This window comes from Sabethes cyaneus, chromosome 3 (assembly GCF_943734655.1).
Source record: "Sabethes cyaneus chromosome 3, idSabCyanKW18_F2, whole genome shotgun sequence".
NCBI classification, from domain to species: Eukaryota; Metazoa; Arthropoda; class Insecta; order Diptera; family Culicidae; genus Sabethes; species Sabethes cyaneus.
This window is the reverse complement of record NC_071355.1, coordinates 248,343,516-248,359,446: the sequence shown is the minus strand read 5'-3', so window position 1 is coordinate 248,359,446 and position 15,931 is coordinate 248,343,516. Positions and strand designations below refer to the sequence as shown.

Genomic DNA, 15,931 nt, shown 5'->3' with positions numbered 1-15,931 from the left:
AATTTATCATTGTACGGTGACGAACGAAAGGCCGTTTCGGATCGAGAATCACACAAAGGTAATTCACATGCTTAACCCTCTTCAGTACCGTAAATTTTGTAGTCGAAAACTATAAAAGATTTGATTAGGTGGAACGTCTTAACCTCGCGTTTACGTTGATCGTCAACTTATTCACTTTGCGCCACTTTACTAATGTTTCCAAGAGAAGTCGAAGGCGTTGACAATCCTCGATGCAACGAATCGTTAAGTAGATATTAAAAACGTCAGCTTAAGCCAGTCTGCAGCCTCTTACAAGGACAGAAGTAACGTCGTTAAGGAAAATAAAATGTATAAAAGTGGTCCTAAGTTACTGCCTTGCGGCACACCAGATTGATTCGTGAACGAGGAAGATACCTTCGAGTCAGGTTTCGCTTGCGAGACTCTGCCGCACAAATACGAACGTAACCATGTGATAAACTGTTGCGAAACAGCCAGTTGTCATAACTCCAAAAGCGATTTCTAATGTAATGCTTAGTGCTACGAATTATAGATTAAGGAACGAGTTAAGCAGTGTTACCTATTTTAATCAGTTGAACATAAATGATCCGAAAATGCACTTTTTATTCATATTTTCAAAATCTTTTGATAGGATCATCTTCACGAATCACTTAACCATACATTTGATTCACACAAACACAATTTACTGGGTTTCCGACAAGAAATATGATGAATTAAAAATTGTTGTCCAAAAACGTAGATTTTTCAGCTGCTCTTTAGCAATCGCCACCTCGCTACTAACGAATTCATCAAATTTTCAGCACTGATTACAACCACTCTGAAAGTCAAGCACTCAATTGTCACATACCATATTATTCACTCTCTTTTTTTTATTATCTAAGGCTTTGGCACTAGCCAAAAGTTTTATTATTTTCTAACAAAACTGAAAACAAATTCTGAATTGACTGAACCTGTTCACCACTAGCAGCAGCTGCAGCACAACTGATGAACTATCGTGTTGCCAAGACACTGTTTCGGTTCTGGAAATAAGAATTTTAAGTTTGAAATTACCTGAAACCTCCTATGGTGAAAACGTGGTTCAATACTTTCAAGAGAAATGTATGTTCATAATTAATTTTTCTTTATTAAAAACAACACAAAAGACAGCTTTTTCAATAATTTTCGAAGATTTTCTCAGTGATTTAATAAAGCAACGATGTGTTTCAATGTTATTTGCTTTGACAACACTGTTCTGATCGTTTGTACTCGGATCGTTTGTACTACTATATGTTTACCTCTTTTGTTCTCCCACCAATCCTTATGAACAGCGAGTGAGACGTCAAACTCGCAGTTACCCATAAGAACACCAGAGAATAAAAGAGACGACGAATACCGTTTGCCGAACGGTGCGGTGAGTGTATGCCCCGATAAACAATTTAGACAGATGGCATTTTACGCATCTATGCCGATACGCTATGCCGATTACGCATCAGATGCCGATTAGTAGGTCGCGGATAGGAACGCGAACTTACTGAATAGGGGGAAAAGTTCGAGGGATTTTTTAAGGGGACGTAAAAAAATTCAGATTTCAGGATTCCTTAAAAAAGCACATTGCGGGTGAAAATGGGTTCGGTGTGTTCAAAATTAGTTCCGCCGCTCCAACTTTTAAAGCGAAAAATCAAAAGTTTAGCTCAACAATAGTGTCTTCCAATGGTAACAGCTTGAAGAACTAAAGATAGCAAGAAGATTGGTATGCTGATATCCCCCACTTAGTCAACCACATCGCTTGTAATAAGGTAAAAAAATCAGTGACCCGCTTAGACTGCTTAAAACTAGTTCTTTACCCTACCATCCTGTGCGATTATTCCGGAGGCGGCGGGCAAACTGGTCCTAATGCCACAATAGTTTCTGGCACTTCTCCACTCTTGAATTTGAATATCGGGAACATAAACGAATGCTTCCAAATGTGCTGATTCTATAGTTGGACAAAATGGCTCGTTTATGTGAGTGGTTCTGAACCGTCCATTTTCTGTCGCGTACCGATTCAATCGAGCGACGAGCAATCGAGTAAAGCACTTAAGTCGAGCCACGGAATCGATCAATTTAGTCAGGCAGTTCAGTTGACCAATTCAGTCGAGCAGGCAATTCGAGCAGTCGAGTCAAGTTGAATCAAACTGTTCAGTCAAGCAGTTGAGTCAAGCAGTTGAGTCGAGCTATGGAATCGACCAGTCAAGTCAAACGGTTGAATCGAGCAGTTGAGTCGAGTACTTAAATCGAGTAGTCTAGTCGAGCAGTAAAGTCGAACAGCTTAGTCGAGCAGTTTAGTCGAACAGCCGGCTTGAGTGTTTAAGTTTAGCAATTAAGTAAAGTCGTAGAGTTAACTAGTCGAGTCGAGTAGCTCAACAGTTGAGTCGAGTAGTGCACTCGAGCTGTTCAGTCCAGCAGTCCAATCTAGCAGCTGAATCGAGAAGTCGAATCGAACAGTCCAGTCGAGCAATTCAGTCGAGCAGTCCAGTCGAGTAGTCTAGTCGACCAGTTGAGTAATCGAGTAGTCCACCAGTCGACGAGTGAGGTGACTGAGAATAAAACCCATTGCTACGGAAGCATGACGTTCGGTCAGAGGCTTGTTTTTAGTTAGCCTAGATAAACCTCTTATGACGTTCTGTCAGAGACCTGGTTTTGGTTACAGACAAGCCTTTTATGTTTTTTTTTTTGGTTACAGAAAAGCCTTTTATGGGCCCTATTCTGTAAGTCACGTCGAGCAACTCGGCTCGACTCAGTCACTGTCGAGTGTCGAGTGCAAGAAGAACGGGCAGCGTTGCGGCTCAATGCACGACCAAAACAAAGCTAGCTCAGGCGTCACTTGCTAACCGCTTAGTCACTAGCTTTTTGGCGGTGGACTCAGTCGAGTTACTCGACAAAATCGGGTCGCGTGTGACTTACATAATACCAAAAGTCGACTAGTCGAGCAAAGTGACACTCGACGTGACTTACAGAATAGGCCCCATATATAGAAAGGTAGAAGATTCACACTAGTTTTTGGATTTACATAGTTTTTCAACACAAATGGAATGGAATTTTGGAATTTTTACGTTTTTTTCTGCGCTATTGGCTATTTACGCTACTTGGCTGTGCGAATTCAGAAATTTACGCGGTTTTTACGTTAATTTTAGGATTTACGTGACTACTACGCGAATTTTACAATTTACATGTTTTTTTTACGAGAATTTCTGAATTTACGGACTTTTTCACTTCGGACTTCGAACGGACTTTTACGGACTTCTGTGCATAACAAGCGGCTTAGTGTTCTACCAAAGTGTTCGTGGTGGCATAGAAGTAATTTTTGGTAGTTTTATTTTTGTAACGAATGTGATGGTGATATCGTTATATCCGATTAACAGACTTTCTCACAGCAAATTCTCCACAAAATATAATTTGAGAGCAAATTAACAATAAATGTTTCTTATTTTATATGTACATTTGTACCGCAAATGAATTGTTTGAATCGCCCTGTCAGAGATCACAATGTGACTCTCGCCGTTACGGACGTTCTTTAAAATTTGTCCCAAGTTTATCCATAAAACAAAATGTGTGCTAGCCATGAATCTAAGCGTTCACTGCAGTGTACCTGAAGGTAATTTGCATTAGCTTCGACGATAGACATAACGCTTACGATGGTTACGAATCTTATAATTCAATTCAATTCAATTCAATTCAAGATTCAATTTATTTTTACAGTACACTAAGATACAGGTCTGTCCTGCTCTTTGTTCTGCTTTTACATATTTGTCCGTACCACCTCAGTCAAGGAAAAATTGGCAAAGTTTTGAATAGGGCACTTATAGAGCCTGTTATTTTCTACAAAAAGGCTTAATTGAATACTGCTCTGTCTATTGTATTTACAATGCATTCCCGGTTTACATTTAGTGCTGCACATAGAGCGCTCTTTGTGCATAAACGGGTGTGATTTGGAAATGTGCCATGAAATACAAAAGATAGAGCATTAATTTAGCAACTTTGTAGACAATAATTAGCTCAATAATTGCCCCTTATATATTTTTTTTTAAATTTGGCTTGGCTGAGGTGGTACATTTGAATGAGCAAAATCGGCGCACAAAAAAAACAGGACAGCGCTGGCTGTTGCGATACAGAGTACTTACGGACGGTCCATCATACCTGAAGATTTTTGTACCGATACGACGGCTATCAGAAGTCTAATGTTCCGCAGGGCGGTAATTTGGGACCACTTTTAACTTTCTTCATCTACGTTATGTATTTACTCGTTATCATCTGCTCAAACGCTTTCGATTACCTTCCATTATGTTCCAGTCTGGGGTCAGGAAGTTTATTGATATATTTGCGCGTGGGTAACGCTTTTCATAAAGTGGGTAACTTTATTGCAAGACATTCGTTACAATGCTGCTGGAAATTACCCAGCACGAAAAACGTTTTTTTTTTCCACAAAATCCACCCACAAACTCATATGTAAATATCATTCCTCCTCCGTACCTAGTTAACTAGGGCTTTCCTGTATATACTCGGAATATGATTTCCATAGTGAATTGACCTGTCGATTACTTGATACGATTTGCAATCGAAATAGATGAAAATCGCTTCGCTTTCAAATTGGCTCTCGGCGAGAACCAATCTATACCAACCGGCGAACGGTTTAGAAGGGCTCCGGCAGCATTCATTTGGCAGCAGGAAGGTTCCGTTATTTTTGGGGCAACCGACCGGACACGGTTCGCAATCCGTGCCGTGCCATGCCAATGCCGTGCACCGGGAACAGCCAATAGCGCCTAGACTGTCGTTACGGAACGATTTGAATATGGATTAGTGTCAAACCGCAGTTTCGCGAATGGTGCAGTTTTCGTTTAGGAATTTTGCTCACGGGAATGCAAAATGCAGTCCGGTCGGTACAGAAGCTCAGCAGTGGCCGTGTGCTTATGATTTTATGTATGAATGGTATTCCATTGATTAGATTATTATTCGAAGGATGTCGCAACGGAAGCGACGGTTTGCTTGGCCTAGATTGCAATGGAAATCGTTCCTATATCCAGCGATAGCTTACAGCTATCGGAAACCTTTACATTTACCCAGCTGGTGGTGTTTAATCGTTTAACCTTACCTAGCAATTAACTAAACTAACTAAGTCTGTTCAAGGTTTAAATACCACCCCAAAAGCTGCATCATCACTCAATCAAAAATTCATTCTATTTTAAAACCCATTGTCGGGAAAAGCTTCCGACTGTAGAGCAACGAGCTCAGCAGATTTTTCCCGTCACAAAGTGTTCACGTTCTTAACTCCCTCTCTTCTCTGTCTCACTTTTCGTTGCAGGTCATCCCTCGGGCTGCGGTATCAACGATGAAGTGTCCGCCTGGATGGACCGAATCCAAAACTCTGCCTTGGACGACAGTGCAGAACAGCAGGACGACGAGGAAGCAGATGAGACGGAGCAGCGGCAGAAGGACGCCGCGACCGCTGCCAGCCGGGATGAAGCAGAGTCTGCCCGGCGGCGCAGCGCCGGCGATAATAGTGTGAATAATTCAGTAGAGCGGGATTTATTCCAAAAATCATCAACTCAGCCAAACTATAATAACGTTAACGATAGCGGTAGTAGCAGCATCGGCAGTAGCCAGCACTATAATAATAATTACCGTAAAATTAATTCTAAAGATAATGTGAATACTAATTATAACAAAGCCAGTGATGGTAACGGCGATAGTAGCAGCAGCAGCAGCAGTAGTCCGAACCGGATCGAAACCGGGTACGAGTTCAAATTCGCTCACGAGAAGTACTCCAAGGCCGCTAACTGGCGGGCGGCTGACGAGAGTCCTGATGACCGGGAGTGGCACCAGCGGTCCCACGAGCGGGTCAGACGCGCCATCCGGATGAAGGAGGAGAACAAAAACACCTGCTCGCTGTACATCCAGACGGATCCGCTGATTTGGAGACACATCCGGGATAGCATTGCTGATGTGAGTATTGTTTTCGACCAGTAGCTTTGGGTGCTGGTGACCGACCACTCCGGGAACCGCTGTTTTGCATGCAAATTGTTCTGTTTTTGTGGGGAATTTTTGCCAGCACTATATCGAAATCGGATTTGATCAGGCTCAGTAGTTGCCAGCAGTCCGGTTGGGTCGTCCGTTTTTTGAAATGCTAACCGCAGCTTGGGATGGGTGGATATGTGGGTAATTTCAACTGGACAGGGATATGCGCGAAATGAACAATAACCAAAACAAAACATTCACAGTCGTTGCAGTGTTGATTTTGAATGAAGAAAAATTATTGATTTATTTCGATTCGCTATCATTATTCGTGGTAGTTCGGTGAAGCCATAACAAACAATTTCCATTTCAATGAAACTTTTTCGCAGTGAATCTATGTTTATTTAATTACATCTAGCTTTAAAAAATGTTCTGTCCAGGACTCTATTATGAGAATGTACTGAAATGGAATGATTGCGCTATTCTGGTCGCCCTTTATTTAGATAATTTTCGTCGCGTTTCCAATCAATGCCAAATGCATTCGACTGTGATAGTCCATATAAATTGCTACGCGGTTTTCGGGTGATTAGGTAATCTACAACTTATTGTACTACAGTTTTTGGAGCGTCTTAGTAGAATACGAAACCTGAAATTAAAGAAAAGAAGAACTTTTTGCAAATTGAATTCTACTATTAATATTTATGGGTAATAGCACAGAAACAAACTGATGAATGCGCTGCGGCTTGTGTTCTGTAATTTTGGTCAAATGCGGATTGGTTTCAATTTGCGATGTAACTAGGTTGCCCTCTTCAGAAAGTCTCGAATTTTCATTTTCGGATATGTAAACTAGACTGTGGAGACTGTGAATACATTCGGAATTTCCTTTAATCAATTGGAATATTTTGGCATCATTAGCCAAATAAGTGCAAGTGAGAGGGCAAGTGGTAGAAAAATTGCAAATTCGTTGATAAATAGCGAAAACAGCTATGGTCTTAGGTTACTGCCTTGGGGTACATTAGCGATACTACATCAGGATCGGATTATTCCAGAAGATGTTGGCTACCTAGAATACCAGGAGCATATATTTTCGCCATAAGAAAGTTTATTTTAATTTATTAGTTGTTTCAAATGAATGGCATTTTACCCTAATTTTCTCGATGCAAAAGTACAATGCAATACCTCTACGACACCCGCTTAGCCGTAAATACGGTAGCCATACAGATGGTTGTCATACGCACGAATCCCATAATGTAGTTTGCCATAAATCATATAGAGCAGCGGTTCCCAACCTTAATTTTTGGTGAACCCAGGGGGTTCACGAACCCCCATTTAGGATATGCTGATATAGAGTAAGGAGGGGTAAAAGTGCGATGGGGATAAAAGTGCGATTTGGTGTTTTATCAGTGCAGATTCCGAATAAGTTGACTACATTGGCATAGATGGGTAACTAAACCGGCAGCTTGAATCTATCGTAAACATTTATTGTTTAGGAAGCATGGTTGCTGAGTTATGTGTAAATGTTATTTTAGAGTGGTTTTGATGTAATACATATTTCGTTATACGGCAAATACGATATTAACCGAAAGATATTACTTGTTGAAAAATTATAACAGCATTTTACACAACTCACAAATCTCTTTTGAAAATGCGTCGAAAAGAATTTACAAAATATATTTCGCTTTTTCATAATTTGAGCAAACCCCGTCGAGCGCCTAGCGAGGCAAAAGAGCGATCAGAGGACGGGGCAAAAGTGCGATTCATGGACGAGGCAAAAATGTGTAGGTATTATATACAGTTTCAGGCACGATACTGTAGATACTAGAAATGAAAGATCTGCAGAAAACTGTGTGCTTTACAGATGCTGGCCTAAGGAAAACAGTGTCTTTCCGCTGGTAAAACAAAAAAAAAACGTTTGGTAAAGGTTCGATCTGACGGAGGCTGCAGTACGTCAGCGGAAAATAGGAAAGGTGCAAATTGAGAATATTCCTTGCTTTGCAGATTGAAGATATGGTTTTGTTAGCTACTGCTGTGCTAATTTCATGGGTTCAAGCATCGCACTTTTACCCCGCGGTATTCGCACTTTTGCCCCGCTAGGGGGGTAAAAGTGCGACTCGGTACCTAATCAGAAATCAATGAACTTGTTTTGCGTAACACTATCACTTCACATCGTTTATAGTAGAAAGTGAAAGTGATGACAACTTAAAACATCGCACTTATGCTCTGTCCTACTCTACCCACCTTTTGATTTTTTGGTATGATGGCCCAGAACTTCGACCATATTGTATTAGCTGTAGCTCATTTGAGATGTGAAAATAGCTTCTGGATGTGAAAATACAACATGGATCCCGTCCATCATAACAAAAATATTTCATGGCATTTGTCTTTATGGCTTCCGTCCATTTGGCATTCGTACGTATGGCAATCGTCCGTATAGTTACCGTATTTATGGCTCTCGGCCGGTCACCTCCAGAAGACCTATCACTTGACGCGCTGTTTATGATGGGTGTACGACGTTAGGCATACGAACATTAGGCATAATGGATAATAGGCATAATGGATAATAGGCATAATGTACAGTGGGCATAATGGGCATACGCACTTGAGTCAATCATCGTTGTTTCACAATACAATGGAGTACCGGGGCTATCCATTAAACATAAACTCATTTGGCATAATGCTGCTTGACATACCGTCGTTTGCCATAAAAATTTGGCGGAAAAACATTTGGCATAACGACCTTGGTACCGATACCGAATATTCGAATAACAAATAACTGAAATTCGAACTGCAACAATTATCACAGAATGCCGAAATTGTATTTGCCATCATGAAAGGCCGAACCTCTATTTAGTGGAATCATTAAAGGGCGAACCTCTGCTTGGCTGAATTGGTAATTTATGACGCTTACAAGAATCAGTTTTTTTGTCAATGGACAGGGCAACTGCGCCGCAATCTACTGCAGAGCTTTTCAAATATTCAGGGTGGACCAGAAATGATACCGAATTTCATTCAACTTCTCGATATCGACAGGAAGGAAGAAAGCCTGACCTCCTGTACCAAACGTTTTCTATATTATATGCTTACAGCCGTTCTTTGTATCGCACAATGTATCTTTGCTAATAAAGGTTAAGTGATACTCTGGCATTTATGCCACAATAAAAGCAAAGCCTAGGTGCTACATTCTGTTATCGAAACTTGACCTTCTGTTTTTATACGACAAACTCTGCTCTTTCGAATAATTCAATTGTTGTAGCTTCTAATTTAGCCAGGATTTCGTAATAACGATGTTATAACTCAATCGTATTGTAGCAACAACAAAAATTTCTATTTTGCTTCTAAAACCACTTACGTTTTGGTAATATGAAGGACATTGGATGGTACTTTCGGCTAGTTTCTAATTATTGGGCCAACTATTTTTTCGTGTTGCCTGAACCTGAAGAACTAATTTATCACCACGAAAGGAATATGAAATAATAATGGGTTTTCCCCGTAGGATGTAGAAATCTGAGGGCAAACCCAAAATGGAAATAGGCTCTGACATTAATTTACGTGTATGTGCAATTCATGTCTCTTTATTTTTTATTTTATTGAATACCAAAAGTTTGCAAACACCTAGTCATTTGTTTCTCAGTTTTCATTGAAAAACAAGACGACGCTGCTGGTTGTTAAAAGTTCTATAAACAATTTACAGCGTTACAGCGTAAATTTTAAACGAATCATTCGTCACCCACCAAACCAATCATCCCTCCCGTTTGCGCACATATTTGTCCCCCGCCCGTTCGACAGTGGGATTGGTGTGGGCCTGGGTGGGTGTCGATAGGCTTCTCTACTGCCGAACTTTACTTCTCAATTGTTGTGCTGTGCTTGCTGTTGGTTTAACGATGTGCCAACCACAACACTCGCACTGTGTTGCAAGGATAATAAATTACCGCATGATTTATTTATTCCACTTCTGGGAGACATTCGACGCTTTGTTCTAATGAACGACTCTATCGTGGCCATGCAATAAAAGCCGAGTGTCGGCACGGACCGGATTCGGTGAGCACTGACGGGCGGGCGTACTGTTTTCCTTCAACTGCTGTGTATGTATTTGCATGTACTTGAGCTAATGTTGTCTTTAAACGGAAATGAATTACTTACACCTGTGCGGGGAAATTGGAAGGAATGAGCTTCATTTCAGCTTTTGGCTGAATTTCACGAAGGAAAATAAATTTAACATTTTGTTCTTCCCTTCCCTTCAGCACGACCGGGGAGGCCGCAAGTCGGAGATTGATGAGAAAACTCGTGAGGAAATTCTGTCGCTTATTGCCCACCACGTGACCGCAGTCAACTACATCTACCGGAATACCAAGTTCGATGGGCGGATAGAACATCGAAACATTCGCTTTGAAGTGAGTAGTTTGTTTTATTACAGCGGAAGCGAAAGTTTAGCATGTTGCGCGTTCTTTTTTTTCCCCCGGTTAGGTTCAACGAATTAAGATTGATGACGATTCGGCATGCAATGAGAACTACAACGGAGAATCGAATCCCTTCTGCATGGAGAACATTGACGTTTCCAACTTCCTGAATCTGCACTCGCTGGGGAATCATGAGATTTTCTGCCTGGCTTATGTGTTTACTTATAGGTTGGTATTTTCTAACTTTTAGGGTCCGAAATAATAATAATAACTAATCTTTCGCAGAGATTTCACTGGAGGCACCCTGGGTCTGGCGTGGGTTGCTTCCGCTTCCGGTGCGTCCGGTGGTATTTGCGAAAAGTACAAAACCTACACCGAAACGGTGGCGGGCTTGTACCAGAGCACCAAACGTTCCTTGAACACGGGCATCATAACGTTCGTGAACTACAATAGCCGCGTTCCGCCGAAAGTTTCTCAGCTCACGCTAGCGCACGAGATTGGGCACAATTTTGGGTCACCGGTAAGTTGAAAAGTGGCACAGTTTTTAATGACTTTTAATTTAAATTTGATACTTTGTAGCATGATTATCCTGCTGAGTGTCGCCCGGGAGGGATAAATGGAAACTTTATCATGTTTGCCAGCGCCACCAGCGGAGATCGACCGAACAATAGTAAATTTTCCACCTGTTCGGTTCGGAACATCTCCAACGTGCTGGATGCTATCGAAGATAACAAGAAGCGCAACTGTTTCCTAGCATCGGAGGGTGCATTCTGTGGTAATAAGATTGTCGAAATCGGTGAGGAGTGTGACTGCGGTTTCAACGATGAGGAGTGTGCCGACAAGTGCTGCTACCCGCGGGTGATCGGCGAGGTCGATGCGGGTTTGAACGCATCGGCCAAGGGTTGCGCACGGAAGGCACGCACTCAGTGCAGTCCATCGCAGGGACCGTGCTGTGACAGCAGTACGTGCCGGTTCGTCTCGAGCTATGCCAACGTTACCTGCAAGGAGGAAACGGAATGCTCGTGGAGTTCAACCTGCAACGGGACGACGGCCGAATGTCCCGAACCGAAGCCCCGCGATGACAAAACCAAGTGCAATAACGGTGAGTTTGGGGGATGTTTTATGTTATTTTTGTAAAAAAAAACACTGAAATTGTTACACTTTTTCGTTTAAGTTAATCCTCGAAACAGTTTTTCCAACCCATGGAAGCTTGCTTCACCAACTTCTTGACTTGAGATGATGAAAATCGCTTTTCCCATTTGTTTTGTTCGATATAACCATACAATAAAAAGTTGTCAGGTCGTAAATCAGGCGAATACAGATGATGAGCTGCCCGGCATTGTTGTGATGATAACAAATCCGACATTCTTGGTTGTTTTTTCACGACTTCATCGATAGTTTTTATTGAATATTGCTTAATATGCTTTCGGAGTTTCAGTTTTCGAAGAAAACTTGAATCAAACTTCTTTCTTGAAGACGCAAATAATAATCCTCCAAAATTACCACATCAAACTAATTTATGCCTGGCAATACTGCAGAATCTAGTAGTTCGTTTGTAAAAAAAAACTATTCTTTCGCTGTTTCTTACCCAGGAACTCAACTGTGCATCAAGGGTGACTGTTCCGGTTCCATCTGCCTGCTGTGGAACATGACCGAGTGCTTCCTGACGTCCCACATCATTCCAAACATCGACAAGCGCAAGCTGTGCGAGCTGGCGTGCCAGAACGGGAACGATACCAACACCTGCCGGAGCACCAGCGAATTTGCGCACCTATTCCAGCTGCCGGAAGGTGGTATTAGCTTGCGGCCCGGATCACCCTGTGATAACTTCCAAGTAAGATCGGCTTGCTTCGACGCTTAAACGTTACACTCTGTTTTTCAATGCACTCTTCTCCGGTAGGGTTACTGTGATGTATTTTTAAAATGCCGCGCCATCGATGCCGAGGGCCCGCTGGTGCGGCTGAAGAACATGCTGTTCAACCGGCACACGCTGCAAACCGTCGCCCAGTGGGTGACGGAGAACTGGTACATGGTGTGCCTGATCAGTATCCTATTCGTCATCTTCATGGGCATGTTCATCAAGTGCTGCGCCGTGCATACGCCCAGTTCCAATCCGAAGAAACCGCCGGCCCGACGGATTACCGATACCCTGCGAAGGCCGATGAACACTCTTCGGCGAATGGTGAGTAATGAGTTCGCTAGGAGATCATTTTTAACTTGTACCGTCTTTTTTTTTAGCGCCATCACGGTGGTCACGGGCCGCGAAGTGTTCCTCCCGGGCCAAATGAACGCTCTCGTGGTGGAGGTGGTGGTGGAGGAGGAGGAGGAGGCGGTGCAGGGGGAGGTGGTGGTGGCGGCAGAAGTAGAGGCGGCGGTGGTGCTGACGGTCATGGCGAACGCCGAAGCGGGCATCCGTCCTCCTCCACCGGCGGCAGTCGGCCGTCCAATAGTTCCAGAGTGCCAGCGCATGGGTATGGTGAAGGCAGAGGCCAACAATACTATCCACCGAAAGGTGTGTTCTACCAAGAGTTGTTACCGTTTTTTGAAGTTGTTTCCTGTTTACCTTCTTCTTACCACACGGAACGTTTTCCGTTTTACTTTGTATCCCTTTTCGATTTTTCCCCACTTTCGCTGTTATCTTTAGAGTTTTTTTTTTGCTTTCCATCATCGCAAATAATAATCTTCTGTTTACAATTCCTTTTAGCCGCTCACAAAAAGCGACATCCCAGTAAGCATAGATCCAAATCGTAAACCCGCAGAGGCGATTAGGCTAAAATCTACAGCTACAAAACGTCACACACACCCACACAAACATACATCACTAGTTTATCATACGCTTCTTTTGAAAGAGAGTGCTTAGCCAACAAACTTATTCATACACTAGGATAATCACGACTATCACAAAATTGAAAAGACAAATTGATCCCAGTCAAGCATTAGTAGACTTGATTTCGTTTGAGTGGCTGTATTGTTAGAAACCGAAAACATTGATCCCAGGAACAAAAGTAGTAAGCATTTTTATTCTCCCTAACTTGCGTTTGCCTTATCATTTGAATTAACCCACACAAAAGAAAAAAAACTTCACTGTACAGTCGCATAGCAATGCAATGGTTATAGCTACTAACATTCTTAACTTTAACAATAGTTTTTTCCTCCTATTTTTCATACCCCCCGTAGACTGTAGCGCGTTTGATTCCGTAGAATTCGATTCGCTTTGATTAGTTGGCTGACCTGACACCTTAGCCTTCTGCTTTCTTTCTTCTTCAGTAGAGTCCGTTTCCCATCTCCGTTTGTTTGTTTGTTTTTGGAACATCTTCAAAATTGTGAACGATGGTGCGTATGGTCCCACAAGCAACCTACAACCCACCATAGGCAGATCGTTCCGTTACAATAATGCTCCGTTGCCGTCATGAAAATTTTCTCTTTAGATAGAACATATCTTTCAGTGTTATATATTTTATGTTACGATTTGGTTGTTGTTGTTGTAATTAACACATCATTCGTTTATTGGTTTTTTGTTAATTCGGGGTCAAAAACTCATGTCGGAGTTTGATTATTGAGCATTAGATCATTGTTCTACCAGTTTTTTAATCTAATCATTGATCAACAGTTTCAACAATTGGCGTTAACAAAATTTAAACTAAATTCAAAATTAATGACGATTATGTGACGAAGCTTTGTTTAAGGGAAATTAATCTACAAGCGTGTAACGTTTACGTTTTTTACTTGGGAGTCCATATTAGAATGCAATTCTGTTACATCGCATGCACATTGATTGCGACCAAATATCTTATACAGTCCCTTGTCTTGAGTTGTTAATATTCCTCGATTTGAACAATTTTCATGGCATTGCACGCAAATGACACATCTCCTTAACGGATCTTCATTTTATAGTGTTACTCATTGAAACACTGTTTTCATCTCTCCATGTTCTTTGTCCATCACATGACATGTTTCTTTAAATTACCGGAATTATTCTTTTTCAATTTACTAGCGGTAGCGTTGGTAGCGTCTAACTAACCGTTCCTTTTCCCCAACCGTCTTTTTCGAAAAAGAAGAGCACTGATACGGCGTATACTGTTCAGAACAAATTATGCAACTGCGGAAACCGCCACGCACTGACCCATAATTTATGGACCGAAAGGGACGTTTCCCTTTCCCGCCGTCTGTAGAACACTAACCCGTTGTTGCAAAAATTAGATTAGATGATCAAACTTGATTGCTGAGACTCTGTCTACCATTCAAAAATTGCCGAGTGCCGAGTGAAAATTCATCCAACTTTCATGATCCCTGCTGAAGATTGGAGTTTAGACGTTTGGCAGTTTGACATGAAGTTGCTAGCTTGGTTGTTCATCCCTTGATTTTGTCAAAGAAGCGTAGTTTTGACTCGGTAATACATCCTCTCAATGTCTATAGTCTCCTTGTCGTAAACATTCTAAACCTCTTCGTCCTTTTTCTAATGATTTTAGTTCGGTTATTTGCACGACATTATAATCACTCCGCAATGCAGATAAATTTGCTAATCGTACTAGAACCTGCAGTTCATCTCGATCCACTTGTTAGTTGGTAGCAAAGTTGGAAATTTCCGCAAGAGATATGATGGCCACTCGTTTGCGGTTCTTGAGCTTACGGAGCTTCCTTTTTCGGCTGATGACATGTTTGTGGATTGTAAAAATCCTGAAACGAAAGACTGCGTAAACCCAAAAGAGGGTAGTGTTTCAATAGGAACCTCAATTCAATTGCCTTGAATTGAATAAATCCTCAGCTAGGTTGTTCGATTGTTCCGTGCAATCGAGATGGATAAAGCGTCTATTGTCGTCAAATGCAACTATTTGGCCGTGAGCTGGCAAAGCGATGAGATTTTTCTCCGTTTAGCACCCTCGGCATTATTCGGTCTACGTTGCACAAATAGAGAGACCCGGTAGAACAATTGATAAGAACGGGTAGAAATGGATGTGTAGCAATACCTTGATTAGAATTAATTTACCAGATGCGATGGCGCCGATCGCCATTAAACTTGAATAGGAGAAAGCCTTGCCGGGTAGGCGGATACCATTCGACGCCTATCCGGCCCAAAGGACAATGTTTGCCGATTACCTCAACGTAATGCCACGAATAAATAGTCACCGTCCGCTGGTCAGAATGATTAGCTAGCCAAACTAGTTACGTATATGGTTCCTTAAAGCACTCGAAGTGCGACTGCTTAAGAACTTGAAGTGCGGTTCCTTAACCGAGACACAAACCTAGCGCGGGTCCATTTAAACCAACGATTTATTTAACCAGAAATTAGATAGAACTAAAGTAGCAAATTCACAAAGCGAGTGTGTTAATGTGCATTTTGGCCGTTGAGCAGGCTTAAGTGCACTTGCTTATGTGGATCGGTAGTTCTGCTTGTCGCATAGAAGCGACCGATTGATCGTAATCGGGTGATAACGATTAGATTAGCTTGACCGTACAACGATTATTGATGCGTATTGAGTAGAGAGGGCCGATTAGTTCGCTTTCACGGTAACTCTTTTGTGACTGGGGAACGAACAGTAGGTATTCGGCACACCGGAATATTATTTAGG

General features: G+C 41.9%; 1 protein-coding gene across 3 annotated transcripts in view; it reads left to right on the top strand.

Moving 5' to 3' along the window:
* The window catches only part of LOC128741437 (disintegrin and metalloproteinase domain-containing protein 10), a 131,780-nt gene that overhangs the window by 108,999 nt on the left and 6,850 nt on the right, over positions 1 to 15,931 (top strand). For all 3 annotated transcript variants that reach the window (XM_053837252.1, XM_053837254.1, XM_053837253.1), the window contains exons 6-14: positions 5,315 to 5,955; positions 10,206 to 10,355; positions 10,429 to 10,589; positions 10,647 to 10,881; positions 10,941 to 11,463; positions 11,954 to 12,195; positions 12,262 to 12,543; positions 12,600 to 12,873; positions 13,066 to 13,369. In XM_053837252.1, coding sequence (XP_053693227.1) covers positions 5,315 to 5,955; positions 10,206 to 10,355; positions 10,429 to 10,589; positions 10,647 to 10,881; positions 10,941 to 11,463; positions 11,954 to 12,195; positions 12,262 to 12,543; positions 12,600 to 12,873; positions 13,066 to 13,112 — 2,555 coding nt within the window. In that variant the 3' untranslated portion in view covers positions 13,113 to 13,369. The remainder of the gene's footprint in view (positions 1 to 5,314; positions 5,956 to 10,205; positions 10,356 to 10,428; positions 10,590 to 10,646; positions 10,882 to 10,940; positions 11,464 to 11,953; positions 12,196 to 12,261; positions 12,544 to 12,599; positions 12,874 to 13,065; positions 13,370 to 15,931) is intronic.